Source organism: Bos indicus x Bos taurus, chromosome 14, assembly GCF_003369695.1.
Source record: "Bos indicus x Bos taurus breed Angus x Brahman F1 hybrid chromosome 14, Bos_hybrid_MaternalHap_v2.0, whole genome shotgun sequence".
Classification (NCBI taxonomy): Eukaryota; Metazoa; Chordata; class Mammalia; order Artiodactyla; family Bovidae; genus Bos; species Bos indicus x Bos taurus.
The window spans coordinates 33,018,056-33,041,381 of NC_040089.1; the positions used below are offsets into that span (position 1 = coordinate 33,018,056).

The 23,326-nt window shown below is 38.6% G+C and overlaps 1 protein-coding gene across 5 annotated transcripts in view; it reads left to right on the forward strand.

The window, feature by feature from the left end:
• C14H8orf34 (chromosome 14 C8orf34 homolog) overlaps positions 1 to 21,516 on the forward strand; it is a 366,056-nt gene extending 344,540 nt beyond the window's left edge. For 4 of the 5 annotated variants that reach the window (XM_027561136.1, XM_027561138.1, XM_027561139.1 and 1 more), the window contains 2 exons: positions 16,814 to 16,873; positions 20,545 to 21,510. In XM_027561136.1, the coding sequence (XP_027416937.1) occupies positions 16,814 to 16,873; positions 20,545 to 20,552 (68 nt within the window). In that variant the 3' untranslated portion in view covers positions 20,553 to 21,510. Of the gene's footprint in view, positions 1 to 16,813; positions 16,874 to 20,544 lie in introns of all 5 variants that reach the window. The other variant, XM_027561134.1, reaches the window with a different exon arrangement.
• Positions 21,517 to 23,326: the final 1,810 nt, after the last annotated feature.

The window sequence follows — 23,326 nt, forward strand, 5'->3', positions numbered from 1 at the left end:
GTCTTTCTGCATATACTTTCACAAGATTTTCATGATAAGTTGTAATCATCTTATCTTCTATTAGAATGCAACTTCATAGAGGAAATGACTCTGTTCTTGTCTTATTTAGTTACATATTAAGACCTCAATAAATATCTGAAAATTTAGTGGATTAATAAATAGATTAATTTGGTACTGACTTGTTTATCAATAAATAAATAATAATTGCAACTGAATAATTGTCATAAAATATCCATAGTTTTATTAAAATTTTAATGTTGGGTTTAGAGTTTAGCTATAGATTTTGCCATATGGTCTATCAATTACTCTGAAGAAGGTCATTCTTCAACTCTCCTAACCATAGACCTAGAACCAAAAATATTTGATTTCAGCCATGTTGTACTTGGAGGTGACCCTTGACAATGGTAAATTGTTTGAAATAAAATCAGGATTTGAAAATAATTAAGTGGTAATAGGAGCCATCTGGAAATGGAATGCTAGTTGGCAATGTAGCCAAACTCATAGCACAGAGATGCAAGTACTTTTCCAGAGCAGGATCCAACATTTAAGTACTGGGTCAAGTGTAAGATGGAGCCACTGAGGTTATGATGAAAGTGAAAGTGAAAGTGTTAGTCGTTCAGTCGTGTCTGACTCTGAGACTGCAGACTGCCTGGCTCCTCTGTCAGTGGAATTCTCCAGGCAAGAATACTGGAGTGGGTAGCCATTCCCTTCTCCAGGGGATCTTCCTGACCCAGGGATCGAACACGGGTCTCCTGTATTGCAGGCAGATTCTTTACTGTTTCAGTTTGTATTCAATGTATGAGGTTTGTGGAACAGCTGGCAAGATATATACAAATCATTTACCTCTTTATTTTCTCAGTGAAAGAAAATAAATGACATAAATCTATGTCATCCCAGTGTCTGATTTAGCGTCTAGAGGCTCATATATTAGAAATGTATGAATAGGAAAAGGACAAGAGTCATCATTCTAGTGGTAACACCTGTTTCTTGACTCAACTTCCTATAAATTATTTGTAGATAATTTTATGGAATTTTCAGATTTCTCCTGAGACAAAATTATCTTGGCGGAAAGTTTCAAAATAATGTCAGAATATTCGTAGTGGTGCATATTTCTTATTGTCTCATTTAAAACTAAGACTTATCACAAGTAAGTTTTATAAAAGAGCACCATTTAGGAAAATATGTCTTGAATAATTCAATGGGAAGCTTTAAAAACTTTTATTATAAACAAGAGAAGCAGACTCCTTAAGTAGACTTTTTCTTTCTACTCTGATTTTGGTATAAAAGTCTACATCAGAAATTTTAAAAACTCATGTCAGGACTATGCTTGTTTTTAATTGCTCAGATTATGATCTGAAGTCACTAAGTAACTGAAATGATAGGCACTTGCACCTACCAGGTTACTTGTTTGCTATTCATGTTACTGGACTCCACTTCAGACCTAGTCAATCAGAATCTCTGTGCATGGAACTCTGAATTCTGCATTTCTAATAAGCTCTTCAGTTGATCTTTGCTTATTCTAAAGACTGAGAACTACTGGAATGAATGAATCAGAGGGTTGTGTTTTCAGAATTTTCTCCATGGTGTTGTTAATCTCTGGACCTTATTTCTCTAGGCTGCATTTCTATCTGTAAGTTAAGTTTAGACATCAAATGTGAGGATGGAGAAGAAGAAAGGCTTAAATTTAAGGGAATAAGTGTGGAGTAAGATTGAGGGTCAGGTCCCCTAGTCAGTAGGTTCAACATCTACAAAGGCACACGTCATTGAACAGCCTCAGTCAAGCCAGCCAGCACCCTCTGACTACATTTTGGATTTTTAAAAATGAATTGTTGTCGTTTAGTCAGCAAGTAGTGTCCAACTCTTTGCAACCCCATGGATGTAGCCTGCCAGGCTCCTTTGTCCATGGGATTTCCCAGACAAGAATGCTGAAGTGGGTTGCATTTCTTCTCCAGGGGATCTTCCTGACATGAACAACCAAATCGAAAATGAGCAAACAAATGAAAAGCCAAACCAAAGAAACAAATCAGCAGAGATGCCCAAAATAAAGAAATAAGAGCCAGATGAAGTGGGAACTAATATGGTAGTGACCCACTGAGACCTCAGGTTTGGATGTAGGTCTGAGGCCCTGGGGTCTGAGGTCTCACTGTACATAAAAACAGCAGATTTGACCCTGGGTCTGCTTAAGGCCGGGAGGCTGGCAGGATGATGCTGTATAAAGTCTGTTACCTGGAAAAGCAGCCTCAGGTGTGAAAAGGGAAACAAAAAGCTGGACTTTCCAGCTGTCAAAAACAGCAAGGTAGTTTACTATCTGTTCTAGGGTTTGGATGAAAAATATAAATATATTCATCAGAGATCAGATTCTCAGATTTGTATCTTGACTGTTAGGTTCCAACTTAAACTACCTATATTTTTAGGAACCCCAAATTATAATAAACATTGGGCATTCTCATTAAGTATATTTTGAATTAACAGAAGTTAGTGTTAAAAGGTTGCAGTTGGCAATCTCATTGAAAACATATCAAAACTAATTTTGATAGTAATATTATATAATTTAGCATGTTATGTTTCAATATTCTTTCCTTCTGTGTATGTTTTTATGTTAATGCTATTTAAAAATTTAAACATGCATATTTATTTCTTACAAAAGCATGACCCAAAATCTACATTATATTTTTATTCTTAATTCTTTAGTTTAGAATAATTTAGAATTCCAGAAACATTGCCAAAATAATACAGAAAATTTATATATTACCTTTACAGTTAACCTTAGGTCAACATGTCATAATACGTTGGTAAATTTACAAAACTAATAAACCAATGCTACTATTAACTGGGGTCGCACAGAGTCGGACATGACTGAAGCGACTTAGCAGCAGCAGCAGCAGACTTGATTTACTCATCATGTTTCCCTAATCCCTGCTGGTCTTTCCAGTTTCTCAGTCTTTCCTTATTTTCCATGACCTTGAACCTTTTGAGGAATACAGGTCAAGAATTTTGTAGAATGCCGCTTAATTAGGATTTGTCTAATAGTTTTCTCATGATTAGACTGTGGTTATGTATTTTGGGAGAAAAGACCAAGAAGGTGAAACACCCTCATCATTTAATATTAGAGAGTATATGCAACTGACATGATGATACCCTACATCACCAGGCCATGGTACTGTTTGCTGGCTTCTCCCTTGTAAAGTTACTTTTAATCCAACTTTTTATACAATTCTTTGGAAGCAAGTCACTAATTCTTGCTCCAATTGTATGTATTTGGTATACTTGCTGGTGTCCTATAAAGTCTCTGAGTAACTGTTCATTTTTCTTGTGTGCATGTGTGTGTGTGTTCCTCAGACTGGATTTCAGTTGACCTATTCTTTTATAATTTGTATCTCTTTGTTGCCAATCTCCACTGTATAAGAGTTTATTCTCATATTTGAATTATTTGACATGATTTCCTTTAGCGCCTTGAATATATTTCTAGTAGTTGATTAAAAGTCCTTGTCTGGAAATTCCATCATCTTAGCTTCCTCAGGGAGTTTCTGTTGACTGTGTTTTTTTCCCACTTATGGGCCATGCTTTCACATTTATTGCCATATGTGATATCGTGACTTCTTGTTTGCTGACTTTCCTAAACTCATTTTGTAAAGCCTATATAGTTTGTTGTATACAGCCACTGAAGTCTTTGCTCAGTAACTTAGATATCAGCTAATGACTGGACTTCCCAGGTGACACAGTGGTAAAGAATCTCCCTGCCAATGCAGGAGATGCAAGAGATGCAGACTCAATCCTTGAAAGATTCCCCTGAAGGGGAAATGGCAGCCCACTCCAGTATTCTTGCCTGAAGAATCTCATGGACAGGAGCACCTGCAGGCTGCAGTCCATGGAGTCACAAAGATCTGGACACGACTGAGCACGGTGCTCATATGATTTGCATAATGATTGGACAAAGCATTGATGTATGCCATGAACATTCCAGAAGTTTACAGCATGGCTTAAATAGAGCCTCTAAGTCAACCAGAGGTGAGATCCTTATCAGATCTTTCCTGAATAGATGCATAGCACTGAACATCTGTGTGGCCTTCTAGAGCTACACAGCTATGTTGAGTTTTTGAAAACTTCCTGTGGACATGTCATTTACTGTATTTTCTTTTTAATTTTTTGGTAAGTCTCTTGTTTGCCTCAGGCAGCTGCCATATAAAACTATTACCCCTGATTGTTTTTGACAAATGCTATACAGACAGAGTATCTCACTGAGTGATGTTAAAAAAAAAAAAAAATACAAGTGAGGCATTTCCATATACGTCAAATAGTGACGAATCTCTAGATATTTGGGAACTCTACATCTGTTTTGCCCCCTTCTAGTAGACCATAGGCTGCTTGTTTCATAGTTACCATTGTTGTGAGGGTTCTGATTTGCAAGGCTCCTACAGAACCAGAGAGAAGGATATTAATATCGGATAAGTTAAAACCCTGCATAGTTATTATTCCTATTGAGATTCAACTGATTTTCTTTAATGAATGTTCTATGGATTATTGTAAGGCTTTCACTAATTTCCAGAGTTTTTAAAAAGTTGATTTTAGTGATTTTTCCCTGTGTTACGTTCTCATTGTGTATTTAGACAAGCAGATTTTTTGAGCTGTCTATACTCTCATTTGGGGCTTCCCTGGTGGCTCAGACTGTAAAGAATCTACCTGCAATCTGGGAGACCTGGATTTGATCCCTGGGTTGGGAAGATCCCCTGGAGCAAAGCATGGCAACCCACTCCAGTATTCTTGCCTGGAGAATCCTATGGACAGAGGAGCCTGGCAGGAAATAGTCCATGGGGTCAAAAAGAGTCAGACATGACTGAACGACTAAGCACAGCACAGCACAGCACATACTCTTATTCTAGAAGTATTTCTCCTCTCCTATTTTTCTTGATTTTACAGCCTGGTTTTCTCTTTGTTTGCCTCCAGAGTATGATATCTTCGTAATGGGTTATAGAATCAGACAGTATCTGCTTCTTTAAATCCAATCTCATGAAAAACTATTAAAAACACATTTTTGGTAAAATAAGTTTTGAGAAATTATCAGTTCAGTTCAGTTCAGTTCAGTCGCTCAGTCATGTCCAATTTTTTGTGACCCCATGGGATGCAGCCCGCCAGGCTTCCCTGTCCATCACCAACTCCTGGAGCTTGCTCAAACTCATGTCCATAGAGTCAGTGATGGCATCCAACCATCTCATCCTCTCTCGTCCCCTTCTCCTGCCTTCAATCTTTCCCAGCATCAGGGTCTTTTCAAATGAGTCAGCTCTTCACATCAGGTGGCCAAAGTACTGGAGCTTCGGCTTCAGCATCAGTCCTTCCAATGAATATTCAGGACTGATTTCCTTTAGGATGGACTTGTTGGATCTCCTTGCAGTCCAAGGGACTCTCAAGAGTTTTCTCCAATACCACAGTTCAAAACCATCAATTTTTCAGTGCTCAGCTTTGTTTATGGTCCAACTCTCACATGACTGCTGGAAAAACCATAGCCTTGATTATACGGACCTTTGTCAGCAAAGTAATGTCTCTGCTTTTTATTGAGAAATTCTAGATATCATTATATTTGAGAGGCTCTCAATTGTAAGACATCCCTTTTCAAGAGGAGCAAGGCAGCTCTACAGTTCTAAATAAACAGATCAAGTATAACCAGCATCCTGGCTTAAAATAGGGGGAAATATTGTTCATTGTTGACTTGAAATACTATAGAGTCTCTTCTAAAATATTTACATAGTAAAGTCACCAGGTAGCCCCTGCTTGATTGTATTTATCCCAGTTTTTCTTTTTTTTTATATTTACTGAAGTCCTTTTTACAGAATGCCCATTAACTCCTATTTTCTAGAAAGCCTATAAATTGCAAAATGCCTATTAACTGCTCGAAGAACATGTATTCTGGGATTTTACGAAGTGCAAACCTAGTCTAATCCCTTCCACTTCAACTCTCTCAACTTAGTGGAGAAGAAATTGATGCTCTAAGAGACTGTCATCTTGCCACATCATCCCGTTAAAACAGAAGCAGGAGCAGAACCAAGAGCTCCTCTTTGGGTCCAGTGATATTTACCTCCTTTTCCTCATCTTTCACTAGTACCTCCCTTCTCTCCCCCTTACCAGGGGTTGACACAGTTTATGCTGTGACTCTTGAGAGCCAGAGTTTACTTAGGGCGGCAAGAAGGGCAGTAGGATTCTACTATCCACCCAGGATGTGGCCCAACTTCTCACCTTAAAGAAAAACCTTTGTTCTGCTTAACCTAACTTCTAGTCATTTCTTTCCAGATAGTCTCCCAAAATTCATATGTGCACAATGCTTGAGGCAGCGGAGTTAGGGTACCACGGCTGATTATCTTACCAGTCTCAAGATAAGGACTAACGCTGCCGAGTGAAGGGTAGAAGGGTGGGTTGGGGAGCAATGGACTGTAGATAACTGAAAGACTCAAATGAGTTAACAGACAATTATGTGAAAGTGTCAGGGGTACATGATACTTGAAATTTTCAGGACTTTGATAGTATTAGGGACATGGCATCAGAAATACAGACTAGAATGCAACTATACCCACCTCAGGGACAAATGAGACAAGACTAACAGGACTTATTGTTCAGTCGCTAAGTCACATCTGACTCTTTGTGACCTCATGAACTGCAGCACGCCAGGCTTCCTGGTCCTTAACTATCTCCCTGAGTTTGCTCAAACTCATGTCCATTGAGTCAGTGATGCCACCCAACCATCTCATCCTTTGTGGCCCCTTCTCCTCTTGCTTTCAATCTTTCTCAGCATCGGGATCTTTTCTAATGAGCCAGCTCTTCACATCAGGTGGCCAAAGTATTGGAGCTTCGGCTTCAACATCAGTCCTTCCAAAGAACACCCAGGGCTGATCTCCTTTAGGATGGACTGGTTGTATCTCCTTTCTGTCCAAGGAGCTCTCGAGAGTCTTCTCCAACACCACAGTTCAAAAGCATCAGTTTTTTGGCACTCAGCCTTCTTTATGTTCCAACCATAAAGGAAAACCCCAGCTTTGATTATACAGACATTTGTCAGCAAAGTGATGTCTCTGCTTTTTAATATACTGTCTCGGTTTGTCATAGCTATTCTTCCAAGGAGCAAGTTCTTTTCATTTTGTGGCTGTAGTCACCGTCTGCATTGAATTTGGAGCCTAAGAAAATTAAATCTGACACTGTTTCTGCATTTTCCCATCTATTTGCCAAGAAGTGATGGGACTGGATACTATGATCTTTGTTTTTTGAATGTTGAATTTTAAGCCAGCTTTTTCACTCTCCTCTTTTACCTTTTTCAAAAGGCTCTTTAGTTCCTCTTTACTTTCTACCATTCAAATGGTATTATCTGCATATCTGAGGTTATTGATATTTCTGTGGGCAATCTTGATTCCAGCTTGAGCTTCATCCAGCCTGACCTTTTGCATAATGTACTCTGCATATACTAGATACTTTGTTTTCCTTTAAAAGTCATGTATTTGTAGAGAAAAGGCATGCACACACTAGAAACAACCAAGAATGAAGCATTAATATTAATCCAGTAGTAATAGCACAAGGGTAATTAGAAAGACGAGATCTTAAATTTAAGAAAGACAAATACTTCTGGCAAACTATAGTAGGTTATTTTTGAAGACTAAAAAAATCTTGATAATTTTTGTCTCACTTTTCATATTCAACCTCCTATGAATGTACAGAAAATTCTAAAGCTTGTCCTAAAACATTTAGGGTATCTGAACTCATCCCAGGCACTAATTATTCTGAATTAAATATATCAACATTTGTATATTTGGTATCTGTTATTATTACATAAATATTTAGCACATCTGCAAATATATCAACATATCTATGTTTTGTATCTGTTATTATCATAAATATTTAAGAATTAATATTTAACCAATAAATATAAAAGTAAGTTAATAATTACTGTTAATGATCTATTAGAAACAAAACATTCTCGTGTTAAAGTGAAATTTTCATTATAAACTGATTGTATATGATTATTTTGGTGATAAATAAGTTTTTGCAATTTCTAGAAGCCAAGGCTCTGGATTATTCATGTGGCATTCTTACTTGGAAATGCTTCCCACGTCTGTGGTAAAATCTGATATTATGAATGGTTCAATTGATTTCTAAGCTCCTAGAAAACTTTTAAAGGGTAACATTTAATAACATATAAAATTTAATCTCACCAAATAAACTATTATTAAGTATAAAGGAAAAATGTGTCAAGTTACTCAGCAGTATATAAGGTTACATGCTTCAGACTACCTGCTTTGTTTATTAAAACTTCCTTGTCACATGCAATAGCTGTCAAAAATCTCATAACAGGTATCAGAAACGGCTGTATTTAAACAAGACAGCTCAGAAACAATGATTTGAAAGGAGCCTGGCTGAAGCCCACATTTTGACCTCAAAGGGTCTCCTGGAGAGGCAGGAGACAGGAGGCAACTGGGACCCCTCAGCACCTGCCTCAAGGATATAGACGCTGGCCGGAAGAAGCCATGTGGGGAGCTTGCTCTAATGCAAGGACACCGGTGCTGGCAAGCCCCATTCTGAAGTCGTCCCTCCAGTGTATTAGCACTGAGGGCTTACCTATTCACCGGTAGGCTGACACTAGCCGGGGGCCCCCTGGGCCGGGCAGCCAGGAGGTGCCTTTACATTTAAAGTCCTTCCTTCCCTTGTGGTCCCCAGGCTCATAAGTTGCAGAGAAGGGATTCACACTCAGGTGCAGCTACAGTTGTCCAATGCTCAGATTTTAACTCTCAGAGACACATTACATGGGGATAAAGGAGACTGCTATCCTTCAAGGTTCTCTGCCAAATACTTTTCGCCTTTTCCTTACTAACCAGGAATGATTTATCTTTCCACTTGTGAAGCTATAGCTCACTCTTCCGTTTTTCCTAATTATCATATGTCTTTTCCATTCAATACCTTGCCTTTAATATGCCTTGACACTGCAGAGGAGAGAACGATTTTGGACCTCTCTCTTGAGTGGGCTTATGGGTGGTGCCTGCTGCTCAGTCACTTCAGTCGTGTCCAACTCTTTGCGACCCCAAGGACTGCCAGGCTCCTCTGTCTATGGGATTCTTCAGGCAAGAATACTAGAAAGGGTTGCCATGCCCTCCTCCAGGGGATCTTCCTGACCCAGGGATCAAACCCGCGTCTCTTATGTCTAACCTGCACAGGAAAGTGGTTTCTTTACTCCCAGCACCACCTGGGAAGCCCCCTCATTGGTGGCACGATAGTCTTATGCAATGCTCTTACATATTATCACAGGCTCTGAGAGTTCATCTTATATCTACTCATTGGAATACTTGCCACCATTCAGGGTTTGATCTCAACCAACATTATTATTTCATTCATCTTTTTCCTGCTACTTAAGACTCAAGCGCTTACTTCTGAAACTAAGTTTTCAAAAAAAAAAAAATTCAAGAATGAATTATTTCCTACAGAAGATGCTATATTTTCATTGTTTTGGTTAGACTAAAAGTTTACTTGCAAAATCTCTTAGGAAGTAATGGAATATTTGTTATTAGGGTCTGGCAAGAAGTCGTAACCTGAAAATAGACACTGCAGCTTAAGAAATTATTTGTAATAATAGACATAATATATGCTATGCTAAGTCACTTCAGTAGTGTCCGACTCTGTGCAACCCCATAGACGGCAGCCCACCAGGCTCCCCCGTCCCTGGGATTCTCCAGGCAAGAACACTGGAGTAGGCTGCCATTTCCTTCTCCAATGCATGAAAGTGAAAAGTGAAAGTGAAGTCGCTCAGTCGGGTCCGACTCTGTGTGACCCCATAGACGGCAGCCCATCAGGCTCCTCTGTCCATGGGATTTTCCAAGCAAGAGTACTGGAGTGGGGTGCCATTGCCTTCTCCAAGACATAATATAGAAGGTATACAAATATAGAATAGGAGTAGTAAGCGCAGAGTTTCAAAAATATGGCATAATAAATCTTTTTCACTGAAACAATTAGCATATATTCTAAGAGATATATAATTTAATAATAAACTGGGAAAATTGTCATATAGCCTAACAAAACTACAAAATCTATTTGGGGAATATATTTAGAATTATAGTATTCAGTTTTTCCTTAAAGTCTATTATGAGTCACTGACATTTTAAAGCTCATATAGAAACACAAGTTTCTCTACAAAAGGAGAAAATGAAAAAGGACTGACATTTTTTACGTTTTTGTTGTTATGTGCTATGTAGTATCTCCTTTAATTCTTATGACAAATTGATGTGTAAATGATATTACTGATGTTATAAACTCCGATTTGTTAAAAACCTTTTTCCAAGGATGTACAATTAGTAAGTACAATTTACATTCTAACTTAATCCAAAGCCATATGTTCTACTCTGAAATGTCATTCCATTTCCAAAAGCTTATAAAAGGAGGGAGGGAGAAGGAATGTGTGTGTAGATAATATCAAGAAAAGAATTATTTAGCTGAGCACTGAAAGAGTTTGTATCATAAAGAAAGGAAGAGTTTGTATCATAAAGAAAACACTATAAAACATGAAAATAAGGGAAAGTGACATATAAAGAAACAAGCAGTAATATATTTGAGTAGGAAATCTGCTTTTAATATAAACTTCAACTTGAGATAGTTATATTTACACTGTGCTCCAAATTATTATCTACAGGCAAAGCCATCCAGAAAATTAAGGGAGGCATATATGATAAACATAAAAATTAGAATTTTGACAGTATAAAATAAATAACATTTAGTAATTACATTAAGCACAGTTTCAGTCCCATAGTATGCTATTAAAAATAGAACAACTGTTCAAAGCATGCTGCCAAATTTCTTCAAAATGACTTGTTTTGAAATGTTGACTAAATATCCCAAAACTGTATATCCGCTTTAGTATATTTAAACATTCTTCAGACCAAAAACAACTTTTCTCTATATTCATAAGGGTAAATGACATGACTTTCCCCTTCATGTTAGGACATAAAGGTTTTCCATTTATTAACTTTTAAAATAGTTTTCCGAGTTGCTTCAGTTGTGTCCAACTCTGCAACCCCCTGGGCCCACCAGACTCCTCTGTCCATGGGATTCTCCAGGCAAGAACACTTGAGTGGACTGCCAGGCCCTCCTCTAGGGGATCCTCCAGACCCAGAGATCAAAATCAGTCTTTTATGTCTCCTATATTGGCAGGTGAGTTCCTTACCACTAGCGCCACCTGGGAAGCCCCTAGTTATATGAGGCTTTGTAATTTATAAGTTGCATCCACATCAGTTCAGTCACTCAGTCGTGTCCGACTCTTTGCGACCCCATGAATTGCAGCACACCAGGCCTCCCTGTCCATCACCAACTCCCGGAGTTCACTCAGACTTATGTCCATCAAGTCAGTGATGCCATCCAGCCGTCTCATCCTCTGTCATCCCCTTCTCCTACTGCCCCAAATCCCTCCCAGCATCAGAGTCTTTTCCAATGAGTCAACTTTCTGCATGAGGTGGCCAAAGTACTGGAGCTTCAGCTTTAGCATCATTCCTTCCAAAGAAATCCCAGGGCTGATCTCCTTCAGAATGGACTGGTTGTATCTCCTTGCAGTCCAAGGGACTCTCAAGAGTCTTCTCCAACACCACACTTCAAAAGCATCAATTCTTCGGCGCTCAGCCTTCTTCACAGTCCAACTCTCACATCCATACATGACCACTGGAAAAACCATAGTCTTGACTAGACAGACCTTTGTTGGCAAAGTAATGTCTCTGCTTTTGAATATGCTATCTAGGTTGGTCACAACTTTCCTTCCAAGGAGTAAGCGTCTTTTAATTTCATGGCTGCAGTCACCAGCTGCAATGGTTTTGGAGCCCAGAAAAAATAAAGTCTGACACTGTTTCCACTGTTTCCCCATTTATTTCCCATGAAGTGGTGGGACCGGATGGCATGATCTTCATTTTCTGAATGTTGAGCTTTAAGCCAACTTTTTCACTCTCCTCTTTCACTTTCATCAAGAGGCTTTTTAGTTCCTCTTCACTTTCTGCCATAAGGGTGGTGTCATCTGCATATCTGAGGTTAGTGATATTTCTCCTGGCAATCTTGATTCCAGTTTGTGTTTCTTCCAGTCCAGCGTTTCTCATGATGTACTCTGCATATAAGTTAAATAAGCAGGGTGACAATATACAGTCTTGAAGTTCTCCTTTTCCTATTTGGAACCAGTCTGTTGTTCCATGTCCAGTTCTAACTGTTGCTTCCTGACCTGCATACAGATTTCTCAAGAGGCAGGTCAGGTGGTCTGGTATTCCCATCTCTTTCAGAATTTCCCACAGTTTATTGTGATCCACACAGTCAAAGGCTTTGGCATAGTCAATAAAGCAGAAATAGATGTTTTTCTGGAACTCTCTTGCTTTTTCTATGATCCAGCAGATGTTGGCAATTTGATCTCTGGTTCTTCTGCCTTTTCTAAAACCAGCTTGAACATCAGGAATTTCACAGTTCACATATTGCTGAAGCCTGGCTTAGAGAATTTTGAGCATTACTTTACTAGCGTGTGAGATGAGTGCAATTGTGCAGCAGTTTGAGCATTCTTTGGCATTGCCTTTCTTTGGGATTGGAATGAAAACTGACCTTTTCCAGTCCTGTGGCCACTGCTGAGTTTTCCAAATTTGCTGGCATCTTGAGTGCAGCACTTTCACAGCATCATCTTTCAGGATTTGGAATAGCTCAACTGGAATTCCATCACCTCCACTAGCTTTGTTTGTAGTGATGCTTTCTAAGGCCCACTTGACTTCACATTCCAGGATGTCTGGCTCTAGGTCAGTGATCACACCATCGTGATTATCTGGGTCGTGAAGATCTTTTTTGTACAGTCCTTCTGTGTATTCTTGCCACCTCTTCTTAATATCTTCTGCTTCTGTTAGATCCATACCATTTCTGTCCTTTATCAAGCCCATCTTTGCATGAAATGTTCCCTTGGTATCTCTACTTTTCTTGAAGAGATCTCTAGTCTTTCCCATTCTGTTGTTTTCTTCCTTTTCTTTACATTGATTGCTGAGGAAGGCTTTCTTATCTCTTCTTGCTATTCTTTGGAACTCTAATTCCAAAAATAGACCTATTACGGAAATTTTGGTCTTACCATTCTTATTTTATGCTGTTAAGTATTCAACACATATTTATTTAATAAATATACATTCAGTATTTACTTAATAAATGTTTACTGAATGAATGAATGGATGGCTGAATGAATTTAGTTCAAATTGGTTAAGTGACTTGAAGATCACTTGAGCAGAGGCCAAGCCTCAGTCTCCTCCTCTGATTATTCAGTAGTCATAATGTCTAGAAACATAGACAGATGTGTATCACGAGTGGTTTATTAGTATACATAGCAAAACACAATACATTCAGTGATGTTTCCTATTTCAGTGTGTTGTTCGTCTGTAGTAATGATTTTTCCATTAGAACTGCGATGAACATGGTGCATTCACGCAGCATATCCAGCCATCTCTATGTGTGCATTTGTGATGCATCACCTCAGCTGATTGTGTGGCTGTTTTTCACTGAATAAACCACTCAAGAAAAAAGAATTACAGGTTCTAGTCTGTAAACAAATGTGCTATCTTTATTAAGATACTCTTTATCTAAACTTTACAGCTACTCGTGGCTTGTTCTTCCCCTCACCAAAGCTGCCTCGTTTCTTATGTCCCCACGAGTTTGGGGAATATTCTCCCCCGTACAGGCAGGCCTGATGCACAGAGCACAGCAGTATACAGCTGGATGCTTAAGTCAGTTGCGGTACGAGGATGTTATGCCGAAGTTCAGTTCAGAAACTTGAGATCAGCTACTTCTGCCTTTTAGTCCTGTTGTCCTTGGCCACTCTGCCTTGCCCCCATGGCCCCTATCAAAATAAAATCTTCTCATGTGTTTGTATTCTTAACCACTGTTGACATATTTCCCAGATCTTTCCACTGTGGCCTATGGAACAGGAATTTGATTTGCAAACTGATCACTTTGGTGCTATTCAAAGAACACGCTCCATGCCTTTATTGTCTTATTCAAATGGTTCCTAGAAGACACTGCTTCCCTTTTAGCCTTCACCAGGAAAAGCTATTCCTTTCACTTGCCATGTATTAAGCACCATGACGTGGCATTAATATTCTGCCTGAATGTTTTTTAGGCTCATGCCATCTGTCCTGCTGCCCTGTGTCTTTCCTTGTCACTATCATCTCATCAGTCACTTCTGTTCTCTCATGACGGGTTGACATTTGGTTCATTGGTTTCCTTTCTACCACACTCTTATCATTAGAAAATTTTAACTTTCATTTGAGTTTGGCATCCAAAGTCTTACCATTAAAATTCCTTGGCCCTCTCCAGTCTAATGCTCTTCTAAGGCAGTGTAACTTTTTTTTCTTATCAAATCCAAAATAGTATCCTACTCTAAGATTTTAGATTACTGTAGTCTACAGTCTGTCCCAAACCTTTTATCTTTCAGATTCTCTAGTTTCTGTTAAACCCACACTTCCATCTTCCTTTAGTACCCAGACACATCATTACTCCTTTTTCCTCAAGTATGCCAGATCACAGTTGACTTCAACCTAAAGTCCATGCTACATAGAACATTGATATTCAGCCTTTCATGGGAATTGTAAGAAATGCAATTTCCTTGGGCATCACCCAATGTCAGCTAAGTCAGAAACTAATAGTGGACTCCAGCAATCTGTGTTTTAAAAGCCTTCCAGATAATTCTGATACACAGAATTTAAGAGAACCACTAATGCAGAGCATTAATTCAACTGCTCTCCTGCCAGGATCTCTAATATCTTTGAGTGGTGAAGAATATTCAACTGTGAATGCATCATTATTCTAATTCAAAGCCTCTCTATGTGTAAAATTTCAAAAAATTTATCAAGTTCTCCAGTATCTACATATAAAGGTCGAGACTTTCAATCCAAATGTTTGTAGTTCTTCTTCATCTAAATTTGAATTTTCTAAAACTGTCAAATGCCCAGTGCTTAATGATACTTCCAGAGGTGCTGCCTTTATAACCCTCCTCTGTGCTGGACTCTGAGCGATGCTAACTGACTCAAGTCAGATGTATGAGAAGGGGTAAAGTCAGAATTTGAACTCAAAGCTGAGTGCAAAACTTATGCTTTCTCTTTGGTTACTGAATTTTCTGTTTTGCACTGACATGCCTCTATTCTAGCTGAAGCAGTATTTACAATGTATCTCTGTAGAATTTTTAAAAGTGAGTTATATGAAAATCTATTATCAGATAACTTTGATAAAATATCAGGTTAAATAATTCCCCTTATTATGGGACTTCGAAGAGCCTTTAATATGCTTGTGTGTATTTTGAGCCTCCAAAAAAGCAGATGGTATGTTATTGTTGAAAAGTCTTTGATCAAGGAACCATTTGTGGATTATCTATATTAACACCTTTCAGGACTAGCATTCCAAAATCTGCTTTGGAAAACTTGGGTTTAATCTATTTCCTTTCTCTTCAAGAAATGTGAAGGCTTATCTCCCTTGCTGCCTTTATTTCATTTTCTTTGATCTTCTGTTTTTATTTCCCTCCTCTTTTAATTAGAATACTCATGTCCCCTTGTCCTACTAGGTTCTGCCTTTCTGCCTCAAGGATGCATTCAGAGGAATCACGTTTAGCATATAATATTATGTGTGTAACATTATATTACTGTGGACAAAGGTCCATATAGTCAAAGCTATGATTTTTCTAATAGTCATGTATGGATGTGAGAGTTAGACCATAAAGATAGCTGTGCGTGCATGCTAAGCCGCTTCAGTTGTGTCCAACTCTTTGCAACCCCATGGACTGTAGCCTGCCAGGCTTCTCTGTCCGTGGGATTCTCCAGGCAAGAATACTAGAGTGGGTTGCCATGCCCTTCTCCAGGGGATTTTCCCAGCCCAGGGATCAAACTGATATCTCAAGACAACTGAGCACCAAAGAATTGCTGCTTTTGAATTGTGGTGCTGGAGAAGACTCTTGAGAATCCCTTGGATTGCAAGGAGATCAAATCAGTCAATCCTAAAGAAAATCAACCCTGAGTATTCATTGGAAAGACTGATGCTATAACTGAAGTTCCAGTACTTTGATTACCTGATGCAAAGAGCCAACTCATTGGAAAAGATCTTGATGCTGGGAAAGATTAAAGGCAAAAGGAGAAGGAGGTGGCTGAGGATGAGATGATTAGATAGCATCACTAACTCAAAGGACATGAATTTGAGCAAACTCAGGAAGACAGTAAAGGAGAGGGAAGCCTGGCATGCTGTAGTCCATGGAGTCGCAAAGAGACAACTTAGTGACTGAACAGCAACAACAAACATTATGTGCCAGGCATTACAAATACAGTATATACATGCAAATACATACCACTTTATGTAAATCTCATAATAATTTTGTGATGATTATGTTAAATTACAAATGTCATAGCATCATAATATGTGACATGAATATATCCAGACCTGAACGTACTGTGTCAGGGTAGTAGTCTGTAAAGCATGCCTTTGCTGCCGGACCCATGCTGGATCTAAGAATTATGACTATGATTAGACGAGATCGTCTTGCAATCCACGTATATATTCGTAGCACTTCTCTTGAGGGGCCTTTTGCCCTAGTTTTTATTTAAAATCAGAAGAAGTTTAAATTGAAAATGGCTTATGAAATGAGAACCAACATACTTAAATAGTTAAATTATGTATGATTGCCATCACTATATACTCTGAGTGTAGTTTTGATATTGATTTCAGTTAATCCTCATAAGAAATTGATCAAACCGCAAGGGAATTGTGTTTCCTTGATTTTTTTTTTCCTGGTCCAGTACATTACCTCTTTTTTTTCATTGTGCAGGTTCTGCCGATCTTCTTCTTTGTGTTCCGTGCTCTTCTTGTCCTGCACTGGTCTACTCCGGTATGTTTGCTCAGGGCACTTAATGTCAATGTCTGGTAATGATGGGCACCACTTAAAATGGCTCAAATCTAGATTTTTAAAAAATGCATAGTCTTCATGACCTATAATGAGAAAAAGATTTTCCTCCTCCATGATGTTTTCTCTTTCTTTTTGTGCCATTCTGTGGATCTCAGGCTCTTCATTGAGTCTGTGTTCTCCTGTGTGGAGGAAGTGGGATGAGGATTTTAAATCTCTTGTCCATGGCAGGAAGATCACTTTAGATATATGTGAAATGCAAACATCTACCCTCTTTGTGCTAACCCTAAGATACTATGAAATATGTCTTAGAGACATAGCATCTCAAAACAATTTCATATCCTGGGACATGAGGTTACTCTATGAACTGGATGTATAAAGATGAAAAATTCTCGGTATCTTCTCTCAAGGATGTTACGAGGAGGAGTAAAGCATTGCGTATGTCCTTAGCACTCATAGAATCATAAAATATCAAAATAAGAATCTGAGAACGATCTGCTTCTCTTCCCGTTTCATGCTCACCCCTTCTTTGAAATACCCCTACCAAACGGTTAGCCAGCTTCTGTGTGATGGTGGTACACCACCTCCTGTGCTCTGCTGTCATTGCTCAGTGACCCAGTCATTTTGTATTAAAAAATCACCTAAAGAAACAATTTCTGCAGTGTACCATTGTGTGGTTGTCAAAATATGTTTATTACACATGCTTTATGATAAAACCTGGAAACTGTTTTATGATAAAACATGGAAAACGTAAAAAATGGAAACAGTCTAATGGCCAAAAAAGGAAGATTGATTTTAAAAATTATAGCAATCTGTATAATGGGATACTGTGATCTATTATAAAGAATGAGATGTGTTAACTCAACACATACATAGATTTTTACTGATATTAACTGGTTCTATCTAGTCATATCTATATATAATCTGATGTGTAAACATTTTTACAATATTGTTTTATAAAAAAGTGAGTCATAGGACACTATACTAGATACAGTTCATTTTTTGTTATGTCTAATGCACAGACACAATCATATACAGTTGGTCCTTGAACAGTGTGGGTGTTAGCGCACTGATTCTTCACATAGTTGAAAGTCCACATATAACTTCACAGTCAGCCCTCCATATCTGTGATTTCACATCTGTGGATTCAGTATCTTGGATTGTGTAATACTGTAGTACATATTTATCAGAAAAAATATTCATATAGGTAGACCTGCACAGTTCACAGCTATCTTTTTCAAGGGTCAGCTGTATTTACATCTACAAAATATTGCCTGGATAGTTTAAAAAGGTCTTGAAAAGCTATCTGCACCCCATGTTCATTGCAACATTATTTACAATAACCAAGATATAGAGAAAAACCTAAATATCTATTAATACATGAATAGACTAATAAAATGTGGTATGTATATATATATATAGTGTTAGTTGCTCAGTCGTCTCTGACTCTTTGCAACCTCATGGACTGTAACCCGCTAGGCTCCTCTGTCCATGCAATTCTCCAGGCAAGAATATTGGAGAGGGTTGCCATTTCCTTCTCCAGAGGATCTTCCCAACCCAGGAATCAAGCCCAGGTCTCCTGCATTGTGGGCAGATTTCCTTGCCATCTGAGCTACAGGGAAGTGTACACACATATACACACAACAGAATATTATTCAGCCATAAAAAATAATGAAATCTTGCCATTCGCAACAACATGGACAGAACTTGAAGCCATCATGTTAAGTAAAATTATTCAGACAGATAAAAACAAAAACCACATCACTTCATCTATACATGGAATCTAAACAAAATGAAACACCAAGCTCATAGATACAGAGAACAAATTGGTGGTTGCCAGAGGCAGACAGTGGGTAAAATGGATGAAGATGGTTGAAAAGTACAGACTTCCAGTTATAAAATAAATCTTGGGGACATCATGTACAGCATGGTGACCACAAATAACAAACATGAATTTCTTATGTTGTTAAAAATATTTAAAACCTATTTTAAAAGAAACCACTCTCTTATTTTGTCCCAAAATCTGAATCCTTGTAGCTGTCTTCTTTCTGGTTTGGTCTTTTCATTTCACAATCAAAAACTTTATCTCCCTTCTATATAATAACTCTACCATTGCAGGGATGTGAAGAATATGTGATTTTCTTTCTTGGGCCTTAAAATGTTCTTTGCATGACATCCAGGCATACTGCCCTTCAGTCTAAGAGATTCAAACGTGTAAACTCGTTCATCTGATTTGTATTAAGTAAAGACCTACGATGAGTCAGGAACTATGACAGAGGACACATCACTGTCACAGGTGATGTCACAGCTTGTCTGTGTGTGTGATTCTCTCAGTCGTGTCGGACTCTTTGCAACCTCATGAACTATAGCCTGTCAGGTTCCTCTGTCTATGGAATTCTTCAGGCAAGAATACTGGAGTAGGTAGCCATTGCCTTTTCCAGGGGATCTTCCCGACCCAGGGATTGAAACCCTGTCTCCTGCACTGCAGGCAGATTCTTTATCATCTGAGCTACCAGAGAATCCCCAATGTCACAGCTTACTTGATGATAAAGTCACACATTGTATTATTATTCACATGTAATTCTGAGGATTACAATTGTATAAGCATTAGGATTAGATAATTGCATGCAGCTGGAGAATGCTAGCTTGCCTAGTGGTGAGGAGCCCTGAGAAAATGGTCTTTAAGACCTGAAGGGTGGGACTTCCCTGATGGTCCAGTGCCTTCCAGTGAGGGGGTACTGGTTCAATCCCTGATTTGGGAGCTAAGATCCCGCATGCCTCATGACCAGAAAACCAAAATATAGAAACAGAAGCAATATTGTAGCAAATTAAATAAGGACTTCAAAAATGGTCCTCATCAAAAAGAAAAAAAAAAAGCTCTAAAGGAGAGAGTGAGATAAAAGAGTTGGCAAGATTAGTTGGCATAAGTGGAATATTCTAGATAAAGGAGAAGTATGCACACAAATAACCCAACTCCTTCTTCCTTACCTCTCTTCCTCCCTTCCTCCTTTCTCTTCTGTCAAACAACTACTTACTAATCAAACACCACACACAAAGGATTCTTTCAAGTCCTGGGAGTCATTCAGAGATTAATATTCTTCTTTCAATGTGTTTATGATCTAGTCAATGAATAGTAAATATAACTCGGGTAAAAAGCATTAAAAAACATATAAAATATTCTTGAAGCATGGACATATTCCCTTGACATTCTAGTTATATTTTTCTGGGGAAAAAAGCAGTTCTTTCAATCAAGAAGTGTGGACGGATAATTTCAGTGCCAAAGTGGATCAGGCTGACTCACTTTATGCTGCTCTAGTTTTCTAACTTCAGTCTCAGAATTCCTTCACGGAGAGTAATTGTGTACACACCTTGCAGGTATTTCTCATTGGCGCTATTAGGAGGGAAGTCCATCTGTTTTACCAGTCCAAGTTATTTTTGCATACTTTATATGCAAAGATGTTATACAGAGGTACCAGAAATGGACATAATGACAGTTAAATATGGTTACTAGAGGTAGTCCTCTAAGGTCAGTGCCACACTGTAAAAGTTCAGATGGAGTAGAGGAAAGCATGAAAATCCCAGTCTTTCTTTTTCACATGTTGTGCTGTAGACATATCATTAAGTGCATCTTCTTTTGTTTTCTTTATCTCTTACAGGTCTGTGAAGCAGGCAGAAGAAGTTACAAGTGGTCCTTAAAGAAATGGCAATTAATCAAATCCTTATGTATAGTTCTAATTTTATTTACTACGTGTAATCATTTAAAGAATGGTTATTTTTATAATATCAATAATAAACAAGTACTCTTGTAACCAGGGGGTGCCTAAGTGTGTAATCAACAAAACACTAACCCTGGCAAAGGATTCTGGGGTGGTCAGGCTGCCTGCTGCCTTTTGACATGGTTAGTGTCCTGGGTTTAGATTACTTTATACCTAGTTATTAAGATTACTATTTGATACATTAAATATTGCCTGATTCAAATAACTTTGCTTAAAATTTTTCTGTATTTTAACTTGTCTAGGGTTTTCTACTTCTTATATTTTTATAATATTTTCTCATTTTTTAGATTAATAAACATACTTATCCGCACGTGCCAAGATAAGCCATTTAGGTCTCTATAGGAGTTAGCTATCATGTCATCAACTGCCATATATATTTTTGTGCAGCAGCAAGAGGCATGTTCTCCACCACTGCCCCTTCCTCTGATTATCCTCCCTAGTCCTACCAAAACAAATAATTGATATCTTAATTCCATAAAGTAAATCAATAAGGAATGAAATGCATGGCCCAAAGCATATGCAATGAAAATTGTTTGACCATTTATCCAATCATTGAACCCAATTAAGATTATCCATTTTAAATTTGATATATGCCCGCTTTTGGAATGAGTTATGCATTGATGCTACTAAGTGAATGGAACTAAGTATATTTTATTTAGCTTATCGTCGGTTTTATCTGACTTGTTGTAATCTAAGTTTACTTTCTGGACCTTTAAGGCATACAGTTAAATTCTAAAACTGTGTGTACAACTGTCAAAGAAACAAACATTAAAGGCCAGAACATGACTAAAGAATAAACAAAGAAATTCTGATTGTATGAATGAAGTCAGAGTCCTAAATGAAATAATATAATAAACCTTCTTATATTAACATTTTTGTGTGCATAGAAACTCATGAGACGAATTTTCATAAAAGTTTTTTCTTTTTGGGGGAGTGAGGGGTCGAATGGCACCCCACTCCAGTACTCTTGCTTGGAAAATCCCATGGACGGAGGAGCCTGGTGGGCTGCCGTCTGTGGGGTTGCGCAGAGTCAGACACGACTGAAGCGACGCAGCAGCAGCAGCAGCAGAGGGGTAGAAACAAATTACAGGCTTAGAAATTAGTTTATTTTTGAACAGAAAAGAGAGAAGGCGTGGGAGTAAGTTTATGGGACCATACCACTCCTTTATTTAAAAATCCTTACCATGAAAAATATCTTCAAAAAAGTTCTGAGAATACAAATGTTCTCCCTGTTAAGAACTGACTTTCTTTAAAACACATCACCCCAGTGCGTTCATCTGAGCCAGACTTCCCTCCAGCCATCACTGGGTCAATTTTTGTCCACCTCTTGTCTTCTGACTTTTCCTAGAGACAGTCACCCTACTAAGTGCCATGTCAAACTCAGAAACCAGATCCACCAGGCCATCAGAGTGTATATTCCTGAAAATGCTACCACTAGACATGAATTAAAGTGGCAAGGACAGATTTTATTCCATGATAAATTACTTCAATAGAGAAGAGGGTTCAGCATGAACTGAACTCAGCTTCAATTTGTATGAAGTGACTGGATGTTTTAAAGGGAGTGAAGGAGGAGGGACAAGGGATGTCCAGGACTTGAGCCAGAGTCAGGGAAATGGCAATTTATTAAAAGTAATAAGGGGAGTTGATCCATGTGAAACCATCTGATTTTGCTCACTGGTACTCATGGAAGTTTGACTTCCATCTTCCCTCAGAGGCTGAGTGACAGGAACTCTATTTTCAGGTCAGCTGGAACAGAGAGTAGATTCTTTTGTCAGCTTCTGCTTTCCCAGACAGGAACATATAGGGGGTGTGGAATTATCCTATGATGCCTTGACTTAGAAACTCTGTTTGTATTTGTTCAAGCCTTTTAATGGGGGGTAGGATTAGGTGGGTAAAATCATACCTACTGAGAGTCTCTAGTTTTTATTGGCCAAGGTTGAGGCTGATCAAAAAGAGGGCTCAGGGACTTCCTTGGTGGTTCAGTGGTTAAGAATCTGCTGTGCAATGCAGGGGTCATGGGTTCGATCCCTGATCAAGGAACTAAGATCCCACATGCCACGGGGCAACTGAGCCTGTGTGCCACAACTAGAGAGAAGCCCACGAGTTGCAACGAAGAACCCATGTGCGCCACAGTGAGAAATCCTGCTTACCACAAGGAAGAGCTTATGTGCTGCAACTGAGATGCAACACAGCCAAATAAATAATAAAAAAGGAGCCAGACTAGGTATATGCTCACTTTTGAAAGGACAGAATCTGCATTAATGCCAACTGGTCAGGTCACATACTCACATACACACCTACACACACACAAACCTCTGCCCTCTCTTCTTTGTCAACTCCAGTAATCATTTTCAGAGGCCAAGGCCAGTAAACAACTAGAACCCCAAACGGGAAATTTCCCCAGATTGCTTTCCTATCTCCTCTTTCAACTGTCACACATGAAATCTGAATCTCTTGGCAGTCATCCTGGCTATCATTCTTAATTTGTCTCTTTTGTGTTTCTTAACACGACTTCAGAGTTATTGGTGGGGTAGGCTTGAAAACCCTACACAAAAAAAGGCTTCTAGAAATACGTTTAGAATGAAGGAAAGATACTGAGTTCAGTTGGGAACATGTATAACTTAGACTGGGGACGTAACCAAGACTTGGAGAATCACCCACA